At 48.7% G+C, this 21,158-nt stretch overlaps 1 protein-coding gene across 5 annotated transcripts in view; it reads left to right on the forward strand.

Moving 5' to 3' along the window:
• Window positions 1–21,158, forward strand: part of SREBF2 (sterol regulatory element binding transcription factor 2) — a 74,149-nt gene that overhangs the window by 40,593 nt on the left and 12,398 nt on the right. For all 5 annotated transcript variants that reach the window (XM_029205674.1, XM_029205669.1, XM_029205670.1 and 2 more), the window contains exons 6-12: window positions 426–540; window positions 749–930; window positions 7,200–7,392; window positions 8,000–8,181; window positions 10,394–10,670; window positions 13,236–13,405; window positions 20,708–20,876. In XM_029205674.1, coding sequence (XP_029061507.1) covers window positions 426–540; window positions 749–930; window positions 7,200–7,392; window positions 8,000–8,181; window positions 10,394–10,670; window positions 13,236–13,405; window positions 20,708–20,876 — 1,288 coding nt within the window. The remainder of the gene's footprint in view (window positions 1–425; window positions 541–748; window positions 931–7,199; window positions 7,393–7,999; window positions 8,182–10,393; window positions 10,671–13,235; window positions 13,406–20,707; window positions 20,877–21,158) is intronic.

The following is a 21,158-nucleotide window of genomic DNA, read 5'->3' on the forward strand; positions in this document are numbered from 1 at the left end:
CTGAAAGGTACTAATATACCTTTACTTAAGATAACCAGCCAACAGTACTCTGGTTTTTTGTTTGTCATTTGTTTTCCTTAAAGTTTGTTTTGATGCTAGGATTATCATAGGAAGTAGGAGTAACAGCTAATATATAGTGTTACTGTGTGCCAGGCCAGAGGCTAAACCCTTTACACATATTAGCTCATTTAATCTTCATGGCAAGCCTATGACTCATATACTATCATTTTCCCTATTTCACGGAGGAGGAAAGTGAGGTTCAGAGATGTTGAGTAACTTGTCCTGGGTTGCACAGCTAAGTAGTGGGAGAGTCAGCATCTGAACTCAGCACCTCCCACTCCAGAGCCTGAGCTCTGGGCCTCTGCTCTCTTCACTGTGCAAGCTGGTCTGACGCCACCGTGTTTTTCACCCGTCTTCCTTCCCAGATGCACAAATCTGGCGTTCTGAGGAAGGCCATTGACTACATCAAATACTTGCAGCAGGTCAATCATAAACTGCGCCAGGAGAACATGGTGCTGAAACTGGCAAATCAGAAGAACAGTAAGTGTGCTCGTTGAGAAAAGGGTTTCAGACTTTCCGGTTATAGTAGAAGTCCTGTGCTGGGCACCGGGCAGGGTCCACTGTTGTGTAAAAGGTGCCTTCAGGGGTGAAGCAGGAGCAGGGGCTGTGCATCCCTCACCTAGCCCAGCTCCAGCCCAGGTGGGGTGCTATACAACGGACCGTTTGCCAAGTAGGGTTTTCTTTACAGAGCTCTTGAAGGGCATTGACCTAGGCAGCCTGGTGGACAATGACGTGGACCTGAAGATCGATGACTTTAATCAGAATGTCCTTCTGATGTCGCCTCCGGCCTCCGACTCAGGGTCCCAGGCAGGCTTCTCCCCCTACTCCATCGACTCTGAGCCAGGAAGCCCTCTATTGGATGACGCAAAGGTAATGAGTTTTTGAAATCCCCTGACCCCTGGAATCTCTCTCATCTCCCCGAAGTTAATAGCGGGGAGGCTGCAGACAGCGGTCCAGGTCAGGTGTTCAGAGGCCCTGGGCTGGAGAGGAACGAGAATTCTGTGAAATTAGCCACGTACTGGAGAATAAAGAAAAAGAAAGCTGACTCTGTATGGGGATACAACCTCTGGTTTTACTGGTCCTTGCTGAAAGGGCCCATCAGAGGGGAATAATGGCCAAATCCAGCGTGGGAACACACAGCGGCTGTTGTGCGGAGCTAGGAGTTGCTGGAGGCGCCTCATCGCTTCCCTCGCCCATAATGAGCCTGGCACGACCACTTTGTGAGGTTGATCAGTTGGGTTAGGATGATGCTGCCTCTGGGTCCTCTTTGGGAAATGATTACAGTTTGCAGTCTAACAGATAACATTCCTACCAAGGGCCTTTAATTGTGGAAGAAAGCCCCTGGCAATTCTTGTTTAATGGAATTCGTTAAAAGAGGCTCAAGCCTAATGATCTTCCCAGGAACCTGTGGAGACCACTGGGGTTTGTGCTGTATTTTGACATTGGCAGTTTCTGGCCTCAAAAGCACAGAGTTCCCTTCTAGCGTAAGTTTTTTTTAAAATTTATTTTATTTGTTTATTTTTGGCTGCGTTGGGTCTTCATTGCTACACGAGGGCCTTCTCTAGTTGCGGCCAGCGGGGACCACTCCTCGTCGCGGTGCACAGGCCCCCCACCACGGTGGCTTCTTTTGTTGCGAAGCACAGGCTCTAGAGCGCAGGCTCTCAGTAGTTGTGGTGAACGGGCCCAGTTGCTCCTTGGCATGTGGGATCTTCCCGGACCAGGGCTCGAACCTGGGTCCCCTTCACTGGCAGGCGGATTCCCAACCACTGTGCCACCAGGGAAGCCCCTAGCATAAGTTTTTGATCAGACCATTTATTGTATCATGTACTTAATTTTATTAAGGAAGCTCTATTTTTGAAATATTTTATAAATGTGATTCTGCTTGGTAACAAAAGGCCACATATACGTTGAATTAGATAGGTGTCTGAATCCTCAGAAGAAATTTTCAAATGGTTTAAAAATACTGAAAACGAGTTGTGTGGGATGTACACCCTGGGAGTCAGCGGAGATCTGGTTCCAGTCTCCCTCCCTCCTTAGGCTCCCTGGGCAGGCAGGGCCTCTGCCTCCAGTTCTCCCTCTGTAAAACTGGGGAGAAAACAAAACGATGTTGTGGTTTTAGATATAGGCAAGCGTCTGGGAATTCCCTGGCAGTCCAGTGGTTAGGACTCCACACTTTCACTACTGAAGGCCCAGGTTCAATCCCTGGTTGGGGCACTAAGATCCTGTTAGCTGTGTGGTGCGGCTAAAAAAAAAAAAAGAATAAGCAAGCTTCTGTAAATAGGTTCATACTAAAGTATGGTCTTTAATCAACTTTGAGGTGTAATTTATATGTGATACAGTACACCTATTTTACTGTATCGTGCAGTATGGTGAGTTTTAACAAATGTATACGCTTATGTAACTCACAGTAATCAAGATATAGAGTAAAAAGCTGAAAGCGTTTCTTCCAAGATCAGGAACAAGGCAAGGATGCCCACTCTCACCACTTTTATTCTACATAGAATTGGAAGTCCTAGCCACAGTGATCAGACAAGAAGAAGAAATAAAAGGAATCCAAATTGGAAAGGAAGAAGTAAAAGTGTCACTGTTGGGCTTCTCTGGTGGCATAGTGGTTGGGAGTCCTCCTGCCAATGCAGGGGACACGGGTTCAATCCCTGGTCCGGGAAGATCCCACATGCCGCGGAGCAACTAAGCCTGTGTGCCACAACTACTGAGCCTGCCCTCCAGAGCCTGCAAGCCACAACTGCTGAGCCCGTGTGCCACAACTACTGAAGCTCGCACACCTAGAGCCCATGCTCCGCAACAAGAGAAGCCACTGCAATGAGAAGCCTGCGCACCGCAACAAAGAGTAGCCCCCACTTGCTGCAACTAGAGGAAGCCCGCACGTAGCAACAAGGACCCAATGCAGCCAAAAATAAATAAATAAACAAACAAAAAAATACTGTCACTGTTTGCAGATGACATGATACTATATATAGGAAATTCTAAAGACACCTTCAAAAAACTGTTAGAACTAATAAATAAAATCAGTAAGTTTGCAGGATACAAAATTAATATACAGAAATCTGTTACATTTCTATACACTAACAACAAAGTATCAGAAAGAGAAATGAAAAACAATCCCATTTACAATTGCATTGAAAAGAAGAAAATGCCTAGGAATAAATCTAACCAAGTAGGTAAAAGACCTGTACTGGAAAAACTATAAGACATTGATGAAACAAATTGATGACAACACAAACAGATGGAAAGGTATATTGTGCTCATGGGTTGGAAGAATTAATACCGTTAAAACGACCATATTCCTCAAGGCAACCTACAGATTCAGTGCAATCCCTGTCAAAATACCAAAGACATTTTTCACAGAACTAGAACAAATAATTCTAAAATTTATGTGGAAACACAAAGGACCCCAAATAGCCAAAACAATCTTGAGAAAGAACAACAGAGCTGGAGGTAGCACATTCCGTGATTTCAGACTACAGTAATCAAAACAGTGTGGTACTGGCACAAAAACAGACACATGATCAATGGAATAGAATAGAGAGCCTAGAAACAAACCCATACTTAAATCTATGACAAAGGAGGCAAGAATATACAAAGGGGAAATGACAGCTTCTTCAATAAATGGTGCTGGGAAAATGGGACAGCTATGTGCAGAAGAATCAACTGGACTACTTTCTCACACCATCTACAAAAATAAACTCAAAATGGATCAAAGACTTAAATGTAAGACCTGAAACCATAAGACTCCCAGAAGAAAACATAGACAGTATGCTCTTTGTTATTGGTCTTAGCAATTTTTAAAAATTAATTAATTTAATTTATTTATTTTTGGCTGCGTTGGGTCTTTGTTGTTGCGTGCGCAGGCTTTCTCTAGCTGCAGCGAGTGGGGGCTACTCTTCATCGCGGTGCATGGGCTTCTCATCGCTGTGGCTTCTCGTTGCAGAGCACGGGCTCTAGGCGCACGGGCTTCAGTAGTTGTGGCACACGGGCTCAGCAGTTGTGGTTTGCAGGCCCTGGAGTACAGGTTTGGTAGTTGCAGCGCATGGGCTTCATTGCTCTGCAGCATGTGGGATCTTCCCGGACTGGGGCTCGAACCTGTGTCCCGTGCATTGGCAGGTGGATTCTTAACCACTGCACCACCAGGGAAATCTGGTCTTAGCAATTTGAGGGGAGCTGTGTCTCCTCAGGCAAGGGGAACAAAAGCAAAAATAAACAAATGGGACTACATCAAATTAAAAAGCTTTTGCATTGGGACTTCCCTGGTGGTCCAGTGGTAAAGAATCTGCCTTCCAATGCAGGAGACACAGGTTCGATCCCTGGTCGGGGAACTAAGATCCCACATGCCACTGGGCAACTAAGCCTATGCGCCACAACTACTGAGCCCACGCATCTCAACTAGAGAGGCTGCATACCACAAACCACAAAACCCATGCGCTCTGGAGCCCAAACGCCACAACTACAGAGCCCAAGTGCTCTGGAACCTGCGCCCCACAACTAGAGAGAGAAAAACCCGCACGCCACAACTAGAGAGAAGCCCACGGGCTACAACCAGAGAGAAACCCACACGCCACAACGGAGAGCCCGCGTACCACAACAAAAAGATTCTGCGTGCCACAACTAAGACCTGACACAGCTAAAAATAAAAATAAATTAAGAAAAAAAAAAGAGTAGACGGATGTAACCCTAAAAAAAAAATAACAAAAGAAAAACCTTTTGCACAGCAAAGGAAACTACCAACAAAACTAAAAGGCTACCTACTGAATGGAGGAAGGTATTTGCAAACAATATATCTAATAAGGGGTTAGTATCCAAAATTTTCAAAGAAGTCGTACAACTCAACATCAGAAAACCCCCCAAACAACAATTTTAAAATGGGCAGAAGACATGAATAGACATTTTTGCAAGACATATAAATGGCCAACAGGCACGTGAAAAGATGCTCAACATCAGGAATTCCCTGGTGGTCCAGTGGTCAGGACTCCAAGCTTCCATTGTAGGGGGCATGGGTTCAATCCCTTGTCAGGGGACTAGATCCTGCATGCCACAACTAAGATTTCTCATGCCGCAACTAAAAAGATCCCACACGCAGCAACGAAGATCCTGCATGCCACAACTAAGACCCGGCACAGCCAAAGAAGTAAATATTAAAAAAAAAAAAAAAAGACATATGCACCCCTGTATTCGTTGCAGCATTATTTACAATAGCCAAGATAAGGAAGCAACCTGAGTGCGCAGAAATAGATGAATGGATAAAGAAGATGTGGTATATATGCAATGAAATATTAGCCATAAGAAAAGAGTGAAATCTTGCCATTTGTGACAACGTGGATGGACCTAGAGGGTGTTATGCTAAGTGTAATAAAAGAGACAGAGAATGATAGATGTTGGTGAGGATGTGGAGAAAAGGGGACCCTCATGCACTATTGGTGGAAATGAAAATTGATACAGCCACTGTGGAAAACAGTCGGAAGGTTCCTCAAAAAATTTGCAATAGAACTACCATCCAATCCAGCAGTTCCACTTCTGGGTATTTTTCTGAAAGAAAACAAAAACACTAATTCAAAAAGTAATGTTCACCCTTATGTTTATTGCAGCATTATTTACAACAGCCCAAGATATGGAAGCAACCTAAGTGCCCACAGATAGATGAGTAGATAAAGAAGATGTGGTGTATATATATATATATATATATATATATATATACACCGTGTAATGTTACTCAGCTGTAAAAAAGAATGAGATGTTGTCACACCATGTATGATCCTAGAGGGTATTATGCTAAGTGAAATGAGTCAGACAAAGACAAATACATAGGATTTCACTTATATGTGGAATCTAAAAAACAAAACAAATGGACGAACACAACAAAACGAGACAGACTGGTAGATACAGAGAACAAATGGGTGTTTGCCAGAGGGGAGGGAGTTGGGAGGGTGAGTGAAATAGGTGAGGGAGGTTAAGAGATACTACAAACTAAAAAAAAAATTTAAAAAAAAGATACTACAAACTTCCAGTTACAAAATAAATGTCACAAGGGTGAAATATACAACATGGGGAATATAGTCAGTAGTATCGTAGTGCTTTTGTATGGTGACAGATGGTAACTAGACTTACCATGGAGCTGATGTAATGTATGAAAATATCGAGTCACTCTGTTGTGTACCTCGAACCAACATAGTGTTGTAGGTCAATTATACTTCAATTAAAAAATAACAGTAGGGAATTCCCTGGAGGTCCAGTGGTTGGGACTCCACTCTTTCACTGCTGAGGGCCCGGGTTTGATCCCTGGTCAGGGAACTAAGATCTTATCAGCTGTGTGGTGCAGCCAAAAAAACCAAACCAAAACAAAAAACAATAAATGGGGCTTCCCTGGTGGCGCAGTGGTTAAGAGTCCACCTGCCAGTGCAGCGGACACAGGTTCAAGCCCTGGTCCAGGAAGATCCCACATGCCACGGAGCAACTAAGCCCGTGCGCCACAACTACTGAGCCTGCACTCTAGAGCCCGGGAGCCACAACTACTGAGCCTGCGTGCAGCAACTACTGAAGCTTGCGTGCCTAGAACCCGTGCTCTGCAACAAGAGAAGCCACCAAAATGAGAAGCCCGCGCACCGCAAGGAAGAGTAGCCCCTGCTCACCGCAACTAGAGAAAGCCCGCACGCATCAACAAAGACCCAATGCAGCCAAAAATAAATAAAATTAAAAAATTTATAAAAAAAACAAAATGATAAATGAATAAATCTCTTCTAGTTTAGAACAAAATGATATAGAACATTTTTATCTCCCATGAACTTACACTTTGCAGGAAGTGCACACACATCTCTCCAGCCTGAGACAACTTCTGATCTGCCTTCTGTCGCTTTAGATTAGCTTGCCTGTTGTGGAATTACACAGAAACAGAATCCTGCAGAGTGTTCTCTTTTGTGATGGAGCTCTGTTGTAAAAGCAGAGCTCATGTCCCTCTGGTCTTTAGAACATGTTCTTCTCCCAGGTGGCAAGAGGGCAAGTGCTTTATTCACATCTGACTTAATGGTCTTGGATTTAAATCTCACGATCTGATTCCCATATATATAAAAGTAAAATGCTATAAAAATCCACGCAGTATTCGTTCTAACCTGTGGCCCCCTGTTCTGAAGGTCAAAGATGAGCCAGACTCTCCTCCTGTAGCACTTGGCATGGTGGACCGCTCGCGAATCCTGCTGTGTGTCCTCACCTTCCTGTGCCTCTCCTTTAACCCCCTGACCGCCCTGCTGCAATGGGGAGGGGCCCACGACTCGGACCAGCATCCACACTCAGGCTCTGGCCGCAGCATGCTATCTCTCGAGTCAGGTAGGTGGAAGGCCCCTCGTGCCACCCGGGCCTGGGTGGGCTGCTGTGGCAGGAGAAGGCCCTGCATGCAGCCACTCGGCTTGTCCGCCAGGTCCCGAAGGGCTTTCGTAGGGGGCCCCCGCCTGCTTGCTTCTGGTAGGGACTGGCATAAGTCGCATTTCGGAAGTAACAGGGCAAACCCAAGTTCAGTCAGAAAGAGCAAAACAAATCAGGACCCTGCACTGCCTTAATTGGGGGTTTGAGGGTGTGGCTGTTTGAAGGAGGATGCGGTGTTCTTACTGCCTGAGTCATTAAACCAGTGGCCTAACCCTGCCTTGGCTAACAAAGATTTTTGTGGCATCCTGCCCCATAGTGACAAGGGCTACAGGGTTCCTAGTTAGGCTGTAGAACTGTCCCAAATTTGCTATAGTGTGGATTAAGGTGCATGTATTATTCCTCCCCTATGCACTTCGACATTGCTACTAAATGAAGCAATCGCATTTGTTCCAAAAATGAGGTAGGAGGCTCTTTCCTCTCACAGTGAGGGGTCAGTCAGGTGCCCTGCAGTCTCCCAGGGCTGCTTCAGGAGGCGCTTCCCCACAGGCTCAGCTGAGACGCTCCTCCTTAGGTTCTGCGGGCTGGTTTGACTGGATGATGCCAACGCTCCTCTTGTGGCTGGTGAACGGTGTGATTGTCCTGAGCGTCTTTGTGAAGCTGCTGGTCCACGGGGAGCCAGTGATCCGGCCGCATTCGCGCTCCTCAGTCACCTTCTGGAGGCACCGGAAGCAGGCAGACCTGGACCTGGCCCGGGTGAGTCCTGCTGCCTGCCTTTCCCCTTCCTCCCCCAGGCTCGGCCCATAACTCAGCAACTTATTCCAACACCCCAGCGTATAAAAATACCCCGGGGGCAAGAGGACGAGGGGACCCTACCCCCAACAGTTACAGGGCAGCGGAGGAGAGGGCACCTAGGCAGAAGTGATTACATGGACACGAGCTGATCTCTAGTCTGTAATATGACGGGAGAGTAAAGTGCTCTGGGAGTCTGGGGTGTGAGCAGAGTGGTCAAGAGCAGGAAGGCCCTTCCAAGGGGAGAGGATGGCAGGAATAGGTGGGCTTCTGGGAGACTGGCAAGTAGATGGGTACGTCTGGAGTGTAGGATATGTCGGGGGAGACGAGGGCTAAGGCTGGTAGTGTAGCTAGGGCCCAAGTTGGAGACGTATTTGACTAGTAACTGATTTGAGGTTTTTGTCCCAGTTCTCTGGAGAACCAGGAAGGTTTTTGAGCAGGAAAATTCGCTGCAAGTCCTCTTTTGAAATCAACAAAGGAGTTTATGGGAAGGATTCTGGGGCAAACTCACGGCACGGAAGGAAGAGTTAAACACCCGTGTCTCGGGAGGAGCAAGGACCAGTCCAGCCCTCAGCAGCAGGTAGCCATGGGCTTGCTCTCCCCGCCTGCCAGCTGCGGAGCCCACAAGAGAGAATTTGGCCAGCCAGTCTGTCAGTGGACCTGTCAGCCATGTCCAGGGCTGCGGCTACTGCAATATAGGTGTGGTTGTTGGCGCCACCCCTAACGCAGGATGACACGTACCCCTAGATGTTTATCCTAGAGACAGGTTCAGGGCTGTGTTTTACGAACGTCATTCTGGTGGCTGTATGAAGGGTGGGTTGGAGGAGGGAGACACAGATGCATGGAAGCAAGTGAGGGTGCTCTTAGAAGAGGCTGGGTGAGAGGTGACAAGGAGCTGGAAATTGAAAGGAAAGGCATGAATTCAAGAAATACCTGAGATGTGAAATGGAAGGAAAGTGGCAGTGGCAGTGACTCAGAGGTGGGGGAGGCTGGAAACTGTGGTGGACTCCGTCTAACCGTGTTGCTTGAAAGTGCTGTGAGAGGGCCCTGAGGGTGAGAAGCTTCTCGACCAGGAGGCAGGCCGTGGTGGCCAAGATGGGTCGGGACCAGAGTGTGTTGGAAGCTGTGCGTCTGCCAGGGGAGGGCACTCAAGGGCGAGTTGGACTGGTGAGTTGGAAGAGACAAGAGCCAAAGCCCGAGCCTTGGAAACAGCCAACCTTCCTGGGAAAGACGGGAAAGAGGAGCCAGGAGACACAGTGAAAGGCCCACCTCCTTTGACATCTGTAAACACAGGTGCTTCTCCTGGCTGGAAGGATGGCAGCACCACCTCAGTGATTGTCATCCTCAGAGCGTTGGCATCCATTTTCCCCTTGTAAGGATCCTCTTTTCTGTAATGGTGCAGGAAGGAAAGTACAGGTATCATACCCACTGCGTGATGGGAAAGGAGAAGAGCGTTTACTTCAGTTTCTCAAGACTGTGTCGCCTCCAGTTATGAGAAAAACAGAGAAAAAGGCCTTCAATACAGGGCAGTAGACTCCCTGCTAGACCCTCTCAGGTTGGCAGGGAGTTGTTCAGATCCTTGGTTAGAGTAGTTTAGCTGTGTATTTGCCTAAAACTGTGGTTCTCAAACGTCAGCAGACATTAGGATCACCCAGAGGCCCCGACCCCAGAGGCTCTGATTCATTAGGTCGGGGGGTGGGGGCGGAGGGTTAGGGTGAGGCACGAAGAATTCACATTTCTCACAAGATTCCCAGAAACCAGTAGCATCTAACAAGATGCTACTGATCTCTGGGAACCACACTTTGAGAACCTAAAAGATCACATCGTTCATCATCTAGATCCATGTCATCACCTTATGTATGAAAGCTACATACATAAATTCTGAAATTCTGAATAGTATTTGCTTGAAGATATAACACAGTACCATCCCAATTTAGTAAAAAGACTGGGAGGAAATATATTAAAATGTCAGCAGTCATTCTTTCTGGGGGATAAGATTACAGGTGATTTCTTTTTACTTTTTTGTAGCTTTCTAAATTTTCCCAGATTTTCTTCAGTGAGTATGTATTACTCTAATAGTCTGGAGGGGTGAAGAGAAAGTAAGAGTTTTTGTTAAAGTAAAACAAAAAGGCCACATCAAGGCCAGCGAACATTACACCTTCCTGCTTCTTGCTAGGGGGATTTTGCAGCTGCCGCTGCAAACCTGCAAACCTGCCTGTCGGTGTTGGGCCGGGCACTGCCCACCTCCCGCCTAGACCTGGCCTGCAGCCTCTCCTGGAACGTGATCCGCTACAGCCTGCAGAAGCTGCGCCTGGTGCGCTGGCTGCTCAAGAAGGTCTTCCAGCACCGGCGGGCCACCCTGGCCACTGCCGCAGGCTTTGAGGAGGAAGCTAAGACCAGCGCTCGGGATGCAGCCCTGGCCTATCACAGGCTGCACCAGCTGCACATCACAGGTGAGGGCTGCCACCACGGCCTGTCTTGCCTCGAAGTGCCCCCATGCCATCGCTCCACCCTGGCGCAGTTTGCCAGTTTTCTGCCCCAGCTGAATGATGTCCCCTTCACACTACCCGTTTAGGATGGTTAGACAAACAGCTACAGCGGTAAAGATTGCAGTTCATCAATTTAAGACACACATTTTTCACATTAACATCTCTACGCTTGGCTTTGTCCTCTACACAATGAATGTCATGGTTGAGTTGGCAATGTTTTTTCCTTGGTGGTACTTAATAGTGAAACTTAAAATTGATGGCATCTTAGATTCAGTGAAATATGATCATTTATTTCATTCAACGAACTCCTGCTCTAATGAAGAAGCAGACAGGTCAGCAAGTGAATTACAGTTCAGTGTGGTAGAGGTAGCAGAAGAATTGGATTTCAGTTCAGGGGAAGGGGTCCTTGTTGGGGAGGGTTTCAGGAAAGGCTTTCTGGAAAGTCTCGGCTTTGCACGAAAGGATGTGTAGAGTTCACCAGCTCTGCAGAAGGGGAGGTGCCTTCCAGGCAGAGGGATGCATGTTCCCAAGGAGGAACCCCACGTGGGTAGCTCTGGAGGAGAATATTTCAGTGGTCCCCAAGGTGGCTGTGCTAGGGGAGAGGGATGGGAGCCAGTGCAGTGGAGGAAATGACGTCATCAGGTCTGTGCTTCTGAGGTCGAGAAGATTCTCTCTGAAGAGAGCATTGAGGCTGCCTTCAGGGAGGACCAGTGGAAGCTAATGCAGGTGCCAAGAGGACAGGACAGAGATAAAGGAGAAAGTGGGGTTGACAGGCCTTGGGGACTCATTGGACAGGAAGGGTAAGGAAAGGAGCTAGCTAAGATGGTTCCCTGGTTTCTTGCTTGAGCGTTTGGGTGAACGCTGTTGCCACCAGCAAAGGTAAGGAAAATGAGAGGAAAAGCAGTTTTCTAGGGAGGAGGTGAGAAGTTCCGCTCGGGACACTTGCCTGTGAGACACCGAGGGGAAATGATGCAGTGGTGGGGGCCACGCTGGATCTGCAGGCCAAGGAAAGGATCTGGGTCTTTGGCCTGCAGGTGAGAATGAAAACCATGAGTGCTGATGAGAGGGCTTGTGGTGAAGGGGGGCCCCTCGAGGGCATGTGGAAGGAGACCCGCACGGAAGGGGCAGGCCTGGGACAAGGAGTCGGGCAGAGGCTGCCTGAGAGGTGGTCAGGCAGGAGAGGCCAAGATGCTTGGTGTAGGGGGAGCAAAGTCAGAGGGTTCAAGAAGGGAAGTTGCTGCTGGGCCATCGATAAGATGAGGGCAGAGAACAGCAGTGGGATGTGGTAACAGGATATAAGGCCCTGGTGGCTGAGGGAGGGAGCTTCAGCCCAGGCCCCAGGGGGAGTGGAGATGAGACACTGGAGCCAGCTGTGGGGTGTGAACACCTGGGGCCTTTGTAGAGTTCTAGCAGAGGGCCATTTTCAGACCTACCCTGCTTCTCTGTCCCCCCGGGCCCGGGGGGGAGGGAAGCAGCTCCATCCCAGGTCTCTGATCTGGAGGCTGCATCTGTTCAGGAGAATTCCAGCTGGGATGGTTCACATCACTCATTCTGCCCACATTCACTGAGCACTCTGTGGGCCTGGCCCCGCACAAGGCACCAAGAGGACAGAGGTGACACGGTCCCCACACTGCCCTCCGCCTTCCTTCCCTGCAAAGGAGAAAGCCCAGTCGGTGGTGCCTCCCGGGGGAGACCAACACCTAAGGCCTGTGCAGAATGAAGTCTGGGGGCTGATAAAAGACCAGAGAGGCTGGGTGGGATCGGGAGGCCTGGCTGGGCCACCCCTGAGGCTCAGCAAAATGAGGCGCCTGCTTGCCTTGGGCACCTCCCTGCACTGTGGTGAGGACTGAAGCAGGCAGCAGCGTGAAAGCCTCAGAGCCTCGACGGGCCCCGGGGCCTGAGCAAGGGCACTCTGGTCCCCGAGTTCAGGGCCACCGCAGATGAGCTGTACAGCCCTCACGGGAGGGTTAGTAAGCCTCTCCTGGCCTTCCACCTCTGCCCCATGATGTGTCCGCTGTCACGGCTCAGTTGTGTGTCACGTGCCCCCCCTCAGGAGGGTGTGCGCTTATATACTGTGGGGTCTTGTTGAATGAAAATAAATTCACGTCAGTTTGTTCTTGGGTTTTTGTCTTTAATTTTTATAACCTTTCTCGCAACATTTGGAGACGCAGGATTGTGTTAGCAGGACGTGGCCATGCTGTTGACGCCGTTTTGGAAAGCGTTGCAGTTTGCGCCTCTGAGTCCTGTTCACCGGCCTGCAGTCACAGCTACTCCCCATTACACAGGGCTGGGGCCGCGGGCCAGGCCCGTGACCTGTGTTTTCTCTTGTCCCCAACAACCTGTGAGGCAGAAAGGAGCACACCGCTACGAAGTCACAGAGCTTGGCACCCCATCCAGGACTGTGTGATCACCGAGCTCACAGACTTTCTCCTCTGGCTCTGCTGTTGCTCCGATTGTGCTTGAGAAAGCAGGAAAAAGCTTGGGTCGAGGGAATCTGTCAACAGTCGTTGTCCGTTTCTGCCGCCATAGGCAAGCTTCCTGTGGGATCTGCCTGTTCAGATGTACACATGGCTTTGTGCGCTGTGAACCTGGCTGAATGTGCAGAGGAGAAAATCCCCCCGAGCACGCTGGTTGAGATCCATCTCACGGCCGCCATGGGGCTCAAGACGCAGTGTGGAGGCAAGCTGGGCTTCCTGGCGGTAAGTGTGCTTCAGTTCCCTCCTGTGGACCTTCGCTGAGTGCCCTTCCCAGCCAGGAGCCAAGATGTGAACATAGGTGTAGGCCCCCGCCCTTGGGGGGCCGACCACCTAGAGGGGTAGACATTCATTCAGTGGGTCATTCCACAAATACTTAGGGCCGTGAACACAACAGACGAAATTCCTCCCTTACAAGCATAACAAGGCATTTTAGTGCCCTGAGGTGAGAAGATTGATTCAGTGATAAGAGCGACCTGTATTCAGGGGTTAATATATGACTCTTCTGCTTGGAATCTTCTGGTTGTGTCTCCTGGTTCTTTTGTTCACTCAGAAGTATTCTATTTGGTACCTTGTGTTGATCACGGCACTGTGGGTCCAGAAGTGGAAAACAATGTATGTCTTGTGAGGAGCTCAGGTCAGATTCTGGGGTGGGAACTGGGGTTTCAGGCGCCTCCATTGAGCCTGACACAGGGCCAGCCTCGGGAATTCACAACTGGATAATTCACAGTCCTTGTTACCAGCTAGTTCCCAGCCTCTGCTGACCTCAGGCTTCCTCTTACTGCAGCAGACATAGGCACGTTTCATTCAATGTCTACTTTGGGTAGGCTGACGAACACATCAGCTGTTTCAGAAAAGAATGATCACATCCCCCCTATCCGTTTCCATATCTCATTAATAACGCTGATGAGCTGAGAATGAGCAGGACCATGCCCTGTGGTGACGCTGATACGTTTCTTGAAGTGTGTCACCGTAATCTGGGTGACGAAGGGCATAGGAGAGCCCAGTGTACTTTCTGTGTCTCAACCCCATTTCCAAGACCCAAATAAGACGTTCATTCAGCAAATGTGACTGAGTCCCTGCTCTAGGCCAGGCACTTCCCAGGGAGGACGTGCAGTGGCAAGCAGGACATTCGCCCTGCCTGGGGGAGCACATAGTCTGTCAGGGAAACCAGACCAGGACCAGGCCTTCGGGGCAGTAGATGAGGGTGGGGCTAATCTGGCTGCCCAGAGAGCACACTGGGCTCCCGACCCCATCTTAGAGGAAGTCAAGGTGGGCTTTCTGGGCAAAGTGAATCTAGGCTGAGAGCAGTCCTAGTGCTCTGGGCCAATGTCGTTACATTTGTAACTTCTCTGCCCCCCAGAAGTATTTTGAAGGCATTAATTTTACGGAAATACAACATACATACAGAAAAATATGCACATTTTAACTTAACAGCTCTTTTTACAAAGTGAACTTACGCATGTAAACAACCACCCAGATCAAGAAGTGGTACGTTCCCATCACCCCCAAAAGCCTCCTGCAGGCCTTCACTCATGCTGCCCCCCGCAGAGGTAACCATCATTCTGATTTCTGTCACCGTAATTTAACCCACCTGTTGTTTGTTTTTCCTGTAAACCTTTTATTGAAGTACAATATACATGTAGAAAAGTACGCAAATTATAAATACACAGGTCAGGGACTTCCCTGGTGGTCCAGTGGCTAGGACTCCGCGCTCCCAATGTAGGGGGGCCTGGGTTTGATTCCTGGACAGGGAACTAAATCCCACATGCCGCAACTAAAAAAGATCCCACATGCTGCAACTAAAGATCCCGCATGCCGCAATGAAGATCCTGTGTGGCGCAACTAAGTACTTATTTGGCACAGCCAAATAACAAATAAGAAAATATTTAAAAATAATATTAATAAATAAGTAAATAAATAAATACACAGGTCAGTGACTTCACAAAATGAGCACAGTCTTATAACCAGCAGACAGATCAAGAAGCAGAACACGACCAAGATCCCAGAAGCCTACCTCGGGCCCCTTACAGTCAGCAAACTGCCCCTCCTCTCAAGCCTTCCAGCCAGGTGACCACCACCCCCATGAAAGGAGAGTCACACATATGTCCTGTATATGTCTGGCTGTCTTCGCTCAGTGTCACGTGTAAGGTTCATTTATGTTGCGTGTACTTACAGATTGCCCATTCTCATTACGTTATAGTAGTCCATTGTATGACTAGACGCTTATAAATGGACTTTGGGGTTGTTTCCTGTTTTTGGTTATTGTGAATAGTGCTGCTGTGAACATCCCTGTTCATCTTTCAGTGAACATGTGGCTGCGTTTCTGGGATGGCGCTGCTAGGTCAGAGGTTATGCATATGTTCAGCTTCAGCAGACACTGCCTGACAGTTTTCCAAAGTGGATGTACCAATTTTCACCTCACCAACAGTGGAAAGAGTTCCAGTTCTGCACCCTCACCAACCACGTGACAGTGTTGTTTTTTTAGCCCTGCTGGTGGTATCTCATAGTTTTCATTTGCAATTCCCAGGTGATGAAGGATGTTGAGCACCTTTTTATTGGCCATTGGGATAGTTTGTTGGCCATTTGGATAGCCTCTTTTGTGAAAACCCTGTTCAAGTCTTTTACCTGTTTTTTTATTTGTGACGCCTTTCTTTTTGTTGGTTTGAGGAGTTCTTTATTCTGGCTACAATCCTTTGTTGGATATGTGCTTTGCATATATCGTTTCCCTCTGTGACTTGCCTGTTCTCTCTCTCAATGGTGTTGATTGATGAGCACAAGTTATTTTTTTTTTTTGGCTGTGTTGGGTCTTTGTTGCTGTGTGTGGGCTTTCTCTAGTTGCGGCAAGCAGGGTCTACTGTCTTTGTTGCGGTGCGCGGGCATCTCATTGTGGTGGCTTCTCTTGTTGCGGAGCATGGGCTCTAGGTGCGTGGGCTTCAGTAGTTGTGGCACGAGGGCTCAGTAGCTGTGGCTCGCAGGCTCTAGCGCGCAGGCTCAGTAGTTGTGGCGCACGGTCTTAGTCGCTCCGCGGCATGTGGGATCTTCCCGGACCAGAGCTCGCACGCCTGTCCTCTGCATTGGCAGGCAGATTCTTAACCATTGCACCACCAGGGAAGTCTGAGCATAAGTTCTTAATGTTCATGAAATCCAGATTATTCGTCTTTTCCTTAGCAATTAGACATTTTATGTCCTGTTTAATATATCTTTATCCTACCCCAAAGTCATGAAGATACTCTCCTATGGTATCTGCTAGTCACTTTATTTTCAAATGTTCACACATAGGTCTATAATCCACTTAGAACGGATTTTTGTATGAGTTGGAGGTAAGGGTGCAAGATCGACTTTTTTTTCATATGTATTATCTCCCAACCCCAGAATCTGTTGTTAAAATGACTGCCCTTTCCGCACCGCACCAAGTGGCACCTTTTGCTTAAATTAAATGTCCACGTGTGATGAGTCTCCTTCTGGACGCTCTAGTCAGTTCCATTGCACCAACACCGCACACCCCTAATGGCCAAGCCCTCTAATACGTCTTGATATCTGGAAGTGTCAGTCCTCCGGCTTTAGTGACTAGTGTTTGCTCTTTACCTTGCCATATAAATTTTAGGATCATCCCGTCATCCCAGAAATCCCACTGGGGTTTTGATTGTCTTTGCTGCTAAGACACAGGTGTTCTTTAATGGGCTACTCAGCCCATTTGAGGAAGGCATGTGTGTAACAGCTGAGGATCAGGAAAATGGTTCCCTAATGAGTGTCCCCCCACCCCAAAAACATTGGGTATGCCTAACAAGCAGTGAGCAGTTTAATGTGCATTTCCTCAGTTTTCTTCCTGCACGTCAGAACATATATGCATTATAATTTATTTAATGTGATCATATCAGAAACCCTGTTTTGCCACTTGCTTTTTTCAACCAGATTATAAGTCTTGGGCCTCTTTCTTTGTTGCCTCCTATTCCACTTGCTTCTCCAGCATGTGTAAATACCATCCTTGATGGAGCCAGTGCGCCACTGCTAGATGTTTGGGTTGTTTCCAGCATTTGCAGTTAGAAACAGTGCTGCAGGGAGTACCCTCACCCGCTTGTACAGTACCTCTTCAGGTTAACTCTAGAGGTGGTGATGCTGGGTCAAAGAGTATCAATATTTGGAAAATCAGTGGTATCGCCAAGTGTGCATTTTCAGTAAGGTGGGAAGAGGAGAGGAACCAGTCTCTAGGAAAGTAGCTGCCCCTCTCATCTGTTTGCTTCTCTTGGAAGGGGAATGAGAGACCCAGATAGTACTTTCTTAAATAGGAAGAAGCTTTGAATTTGGTGGAATGTATTTAGCCAGCAAATGAGTCAGGCATTGGGGGTCACGCAGAGGGCTGGCCTCCGTGAAAATGGTGTAGACCAGAGGTTGCCAAGCTTTCTTGGTTCGCGGCACCCTTTGTGCCTCAGTAATTTTTTTCATGGTTTCCTTGGGCTAAAGGAAATACCTAACAGTTCTGTTTGTTAATTAGGTGCAAACATCTTAATAGATATTTGTCTTAACAACTTAGTGGCCACTTGGAAAAATAATACACAAAACTGAAGGAAGAAATAATGTTTGAGTTCTATTCTTAATAACCATAGATACTTACTAATGGGATGTGTGTGCCTGCTGCATGTGCCTTCTCAGACTTTGAAATCAGGCTGGATGCCACCACCTTCACTTCCTGTCCCACACCAGCTTTCACGCTGCACTTGCTTTTTATTATAACAGCCTCCAAAAACTCAGCTTCCCAAAGATGACACCACCCAGAGGACGGTCATGCAGTCTCACATTGAGACTGAACTGCCTCCATCTAGCAGTTTACATGGTGTCCGATTCATGTTGAGCATTGCTGTGTTTCCCCCCAAAGTGTGACATATCCAGCGGCACCCCTGTGGAGTTTGCTGCGGTGCTTTGGGGTGCCTTGGCACACAGTTTGAGAACCACTGAGTCGGACTGGAGTGGGAGGACGTAACCTGGAGTTGGAACTGGCCCAGGGGTACAGGGTGGCCCTCAGGATCCGAACAGTTCTGAGTCTCCTGCCACAGCCGCTCAATTCAGCAATTAGCAGATGAGTTATGGTGGTGAGGTTGCTCCTCAGCCCCAGCTTGAGTGAATTCTGGTGTCTGTAAAATTTAGGAAATGATCATGGGGTGGTAATACCAAGAAAATTAAAAGAGCAACAGAAGTGGGCTTCCCCAGTGGCACAGTGGTTAAGAATCCGCCTGCCAATGCAGGGGACACGGGTTCGAGCCCTAGTCCGGGAAGATTCCACATGCCGTGGAGCAACTAAGCCCGTGTGCCACAACTACTGAGCCTGCGCTCTAGAGCCTGCGAGCCACAACTACTGAGCCTGCTCTCTAGAGCCCATGAGCCACAACTACTGATCCCATGCACCACAACTACTGAAGCCTGTGCGCCTAGAGCCTGTGCTCTGCAACAAGAGAGGTGACCGCATTGAGAAGCCCGCGCACCACAACGAAGAGTAGCCCCTGCTCGCTGCAACTAGAGAGGAAGCCCACACACAGCAATGAAGACCCAACGCAGCCATAAATACATAAATGAATTTATTAAAAAAAAAAAAAAAAAGCAACAGAAGTTATTTTCTCAGTTTCCCTTCTAGAAGCCATGCCGTGGATGACTATCCCAGGATTTATATTTCTTATTAATTCAAACCACTAAACTGGAGCTCCCCCTCCTGCTGAGATGTGTTATAACTAAAGTTTTTCTTTTCTAAGAATTAAGCTTAAAAATGTATTTTAACTTAATGATTTTCTAAATCGCTTCTCTGGGTTCCTCTTGCAATATCACCTAACCAGGCTTTGTTTCTGCTTCTGTTGGTGACGCTTGGGCCCTTCTTAGGGATCAGTGGTCCTAGATTTCCCCTGGAGCAGCCATCAAGCTCCCTTGCTTGTCAGGTATGTGCTCTCAGGAGAGAGCTGGGGGCAACTGTTAGAAGGTTCGCAGTCTTCAAAGGGCCTGGAATTACCACCAAACCCCCCCCCCAACCTCTGTCCCCTTCAGGCTCCTCAGCTGCTGTTCTCTGACCGTTGCAGTTACAAGCTCACATCCAGTGAGGGCTTTGTTGAGGGTCAGGAGAAGGTCATAGAATTCTCTACGTTTGCTCTCCAGTCCCCTTTTTAAAGTATGTGGTCAGCAAAGAGGAGGGAAGGCCATTAGTGCTGCTGGCCCTGTGATTAGAGATTGAAGTGACATGCCCCACCTGGTCCTGTGAGTGCCGTGATAACATTAGAGAACACTTTGGCCGGGTCCTTTTCTTCTGGATTTAGGCAGCCGTCACCAGGTTCCCCGAGAAAGCCAGTCTCCTTGGTCCATGTTTCTTGAGTGGTACTTTGGCAGGGCTATTTCTGACCCTGGGCTTCAAGTCTTCTGAGGCCATCACATTAGCTGATGGCTGCTCAGAGCCCAGTAAAGGTCAGAACCATCAGACTGAACCAGACAAGGAGGTGGCTACCTTCATTGTGGAGGTGAGGGCTGCAGTGTAAAGGTTGAGGTCCACTGCCCGGCCCAGCAGCCCCTCCTCCTCTGGGCTCCCTGCATCTCACGCTTCTCTCTCCCTCCATCCTTCTCTGCTGAGCTTCTCATTCAGATTGGCCTGTATCGAGTGGTTTTTATGGGTTGGAAAACATGGGTTTTAGAATAAAGATATCCTTACTCAAAAAATGACACAATTTCTGAAAACATGGTTAGACAGCATCGTCCCTACAATTCTTATTCCTGGGGCCCTGGAGTGATGTTATCCTGTGGGCAGAAGAGGGGCCTGGGAAACTGGGGCACTGGCTCTTTGAATTGTCCAGCAAAGAGGCTTTCAGGTCTTTTCTTCACTAGACCAGTGTTCACGTCAAGGACTCATCCGGGGATGGCAGGGGGTTCTCTTTAGGGGGCTGGACGAGTCTCAGGGCTGCCCTTTCACGCCAGTGCTTTCTAGAGTGACAGTGATGGTAAATAACAGTCACTGACCACTTGCTGGGTGCCTGTTCTAAACGCTTCACACTCAGAGGTAAAAGAGATGAAAATTAGTCAAAGCAGAATACGGTTTTGCCTAAAAATACTCTGAAAGATATGTAATTAAAATGACAGATGAGAAAAAGTCCCAGGACCCAGTGGGCCACCTGGCTAGGGTGCAGCACCATTGATGGGGCTGAGGGCTAAAGTGCCGTGAGGGGCCTGGGAGAGCCCTCCTCAGCTCTGCAGTTGAATGCCAGCACAGCCCAGAACAAGATTCGAGTCGGGTTAGGCAGACCCAGCAGGACAGGGTGCACCGGGGCCCCCGTGGGTGCCTTGAGGCCCCACCCCCATCCAGCTGGGGCTTGTATGCGGTCATCGAGCCCGGCAGACTCCACCAGGGCCATGGCCCTGGTTTCAGTGAGGGCATTTCCTTCCAGGTATGTGAGTGCCCCAGCCCTCCTGCTGACCTTCCTTCCCCAACCTGCCTCCACCATGGTGGCGCAGCCAGCGTTCTGCCACCCTGCTGTCACCGTGGTCCTTGTCCTTCCACAGAGCTACTTCCTCAGTCGCGCCCAGAGCCTGTGTGGCCCCGAGCGCAGCGCTGTTCCCGACTCGCTGCGCTGGCTCTGCCACCCCCTGGGTCAGAAGTTTTTCATGGAGCGGAGCTGGTCCGTGAAGTCGGCTGCCAAGGAGAGTCTGTACTGTGCCCAGAGGAACCCAGGTGAGAGCACCTGTGCAGCTATGAGAGCCACCAGTACCACAGGGTGGCTACACTCCAGACACGTGGGGACACAGGATGCCTCAGCCATGTTTTCCTTAAACTCAGGGAGGTCATGAGCCTGGTCAGCAGCTAAGCTGGGTTTGCAGCTCGCCTCTCTCTGACATGCAGAGCCCGTGGTCCTGACATCAGTCACACCGCCACACGTTACTAATGGTGATTGAGCACCAGCTGGAATCTTGCCCTTGTTCTGGGCGCTTTGGAGACTCAGAGGATGTGTGGAGT

This window comes from Monodon monoceros, unplaced genomic scaffold (genome assembly GCF_005190385.1).
Source record: "Monodon monoceros isolate NGI ecotype Baffin Bay Population unplaced genomic scaffold, NGI_Narwhal_1 Super_Scaffold_6, whole genome shotgun sequence".
NCBI classification, from domain to species: domain Eukaryota; kingdom Metazoa; phylum Chordata; class Mammalia; order Artiodactyla; family Monodontidae; genus Monodon; species Monodon monoceros.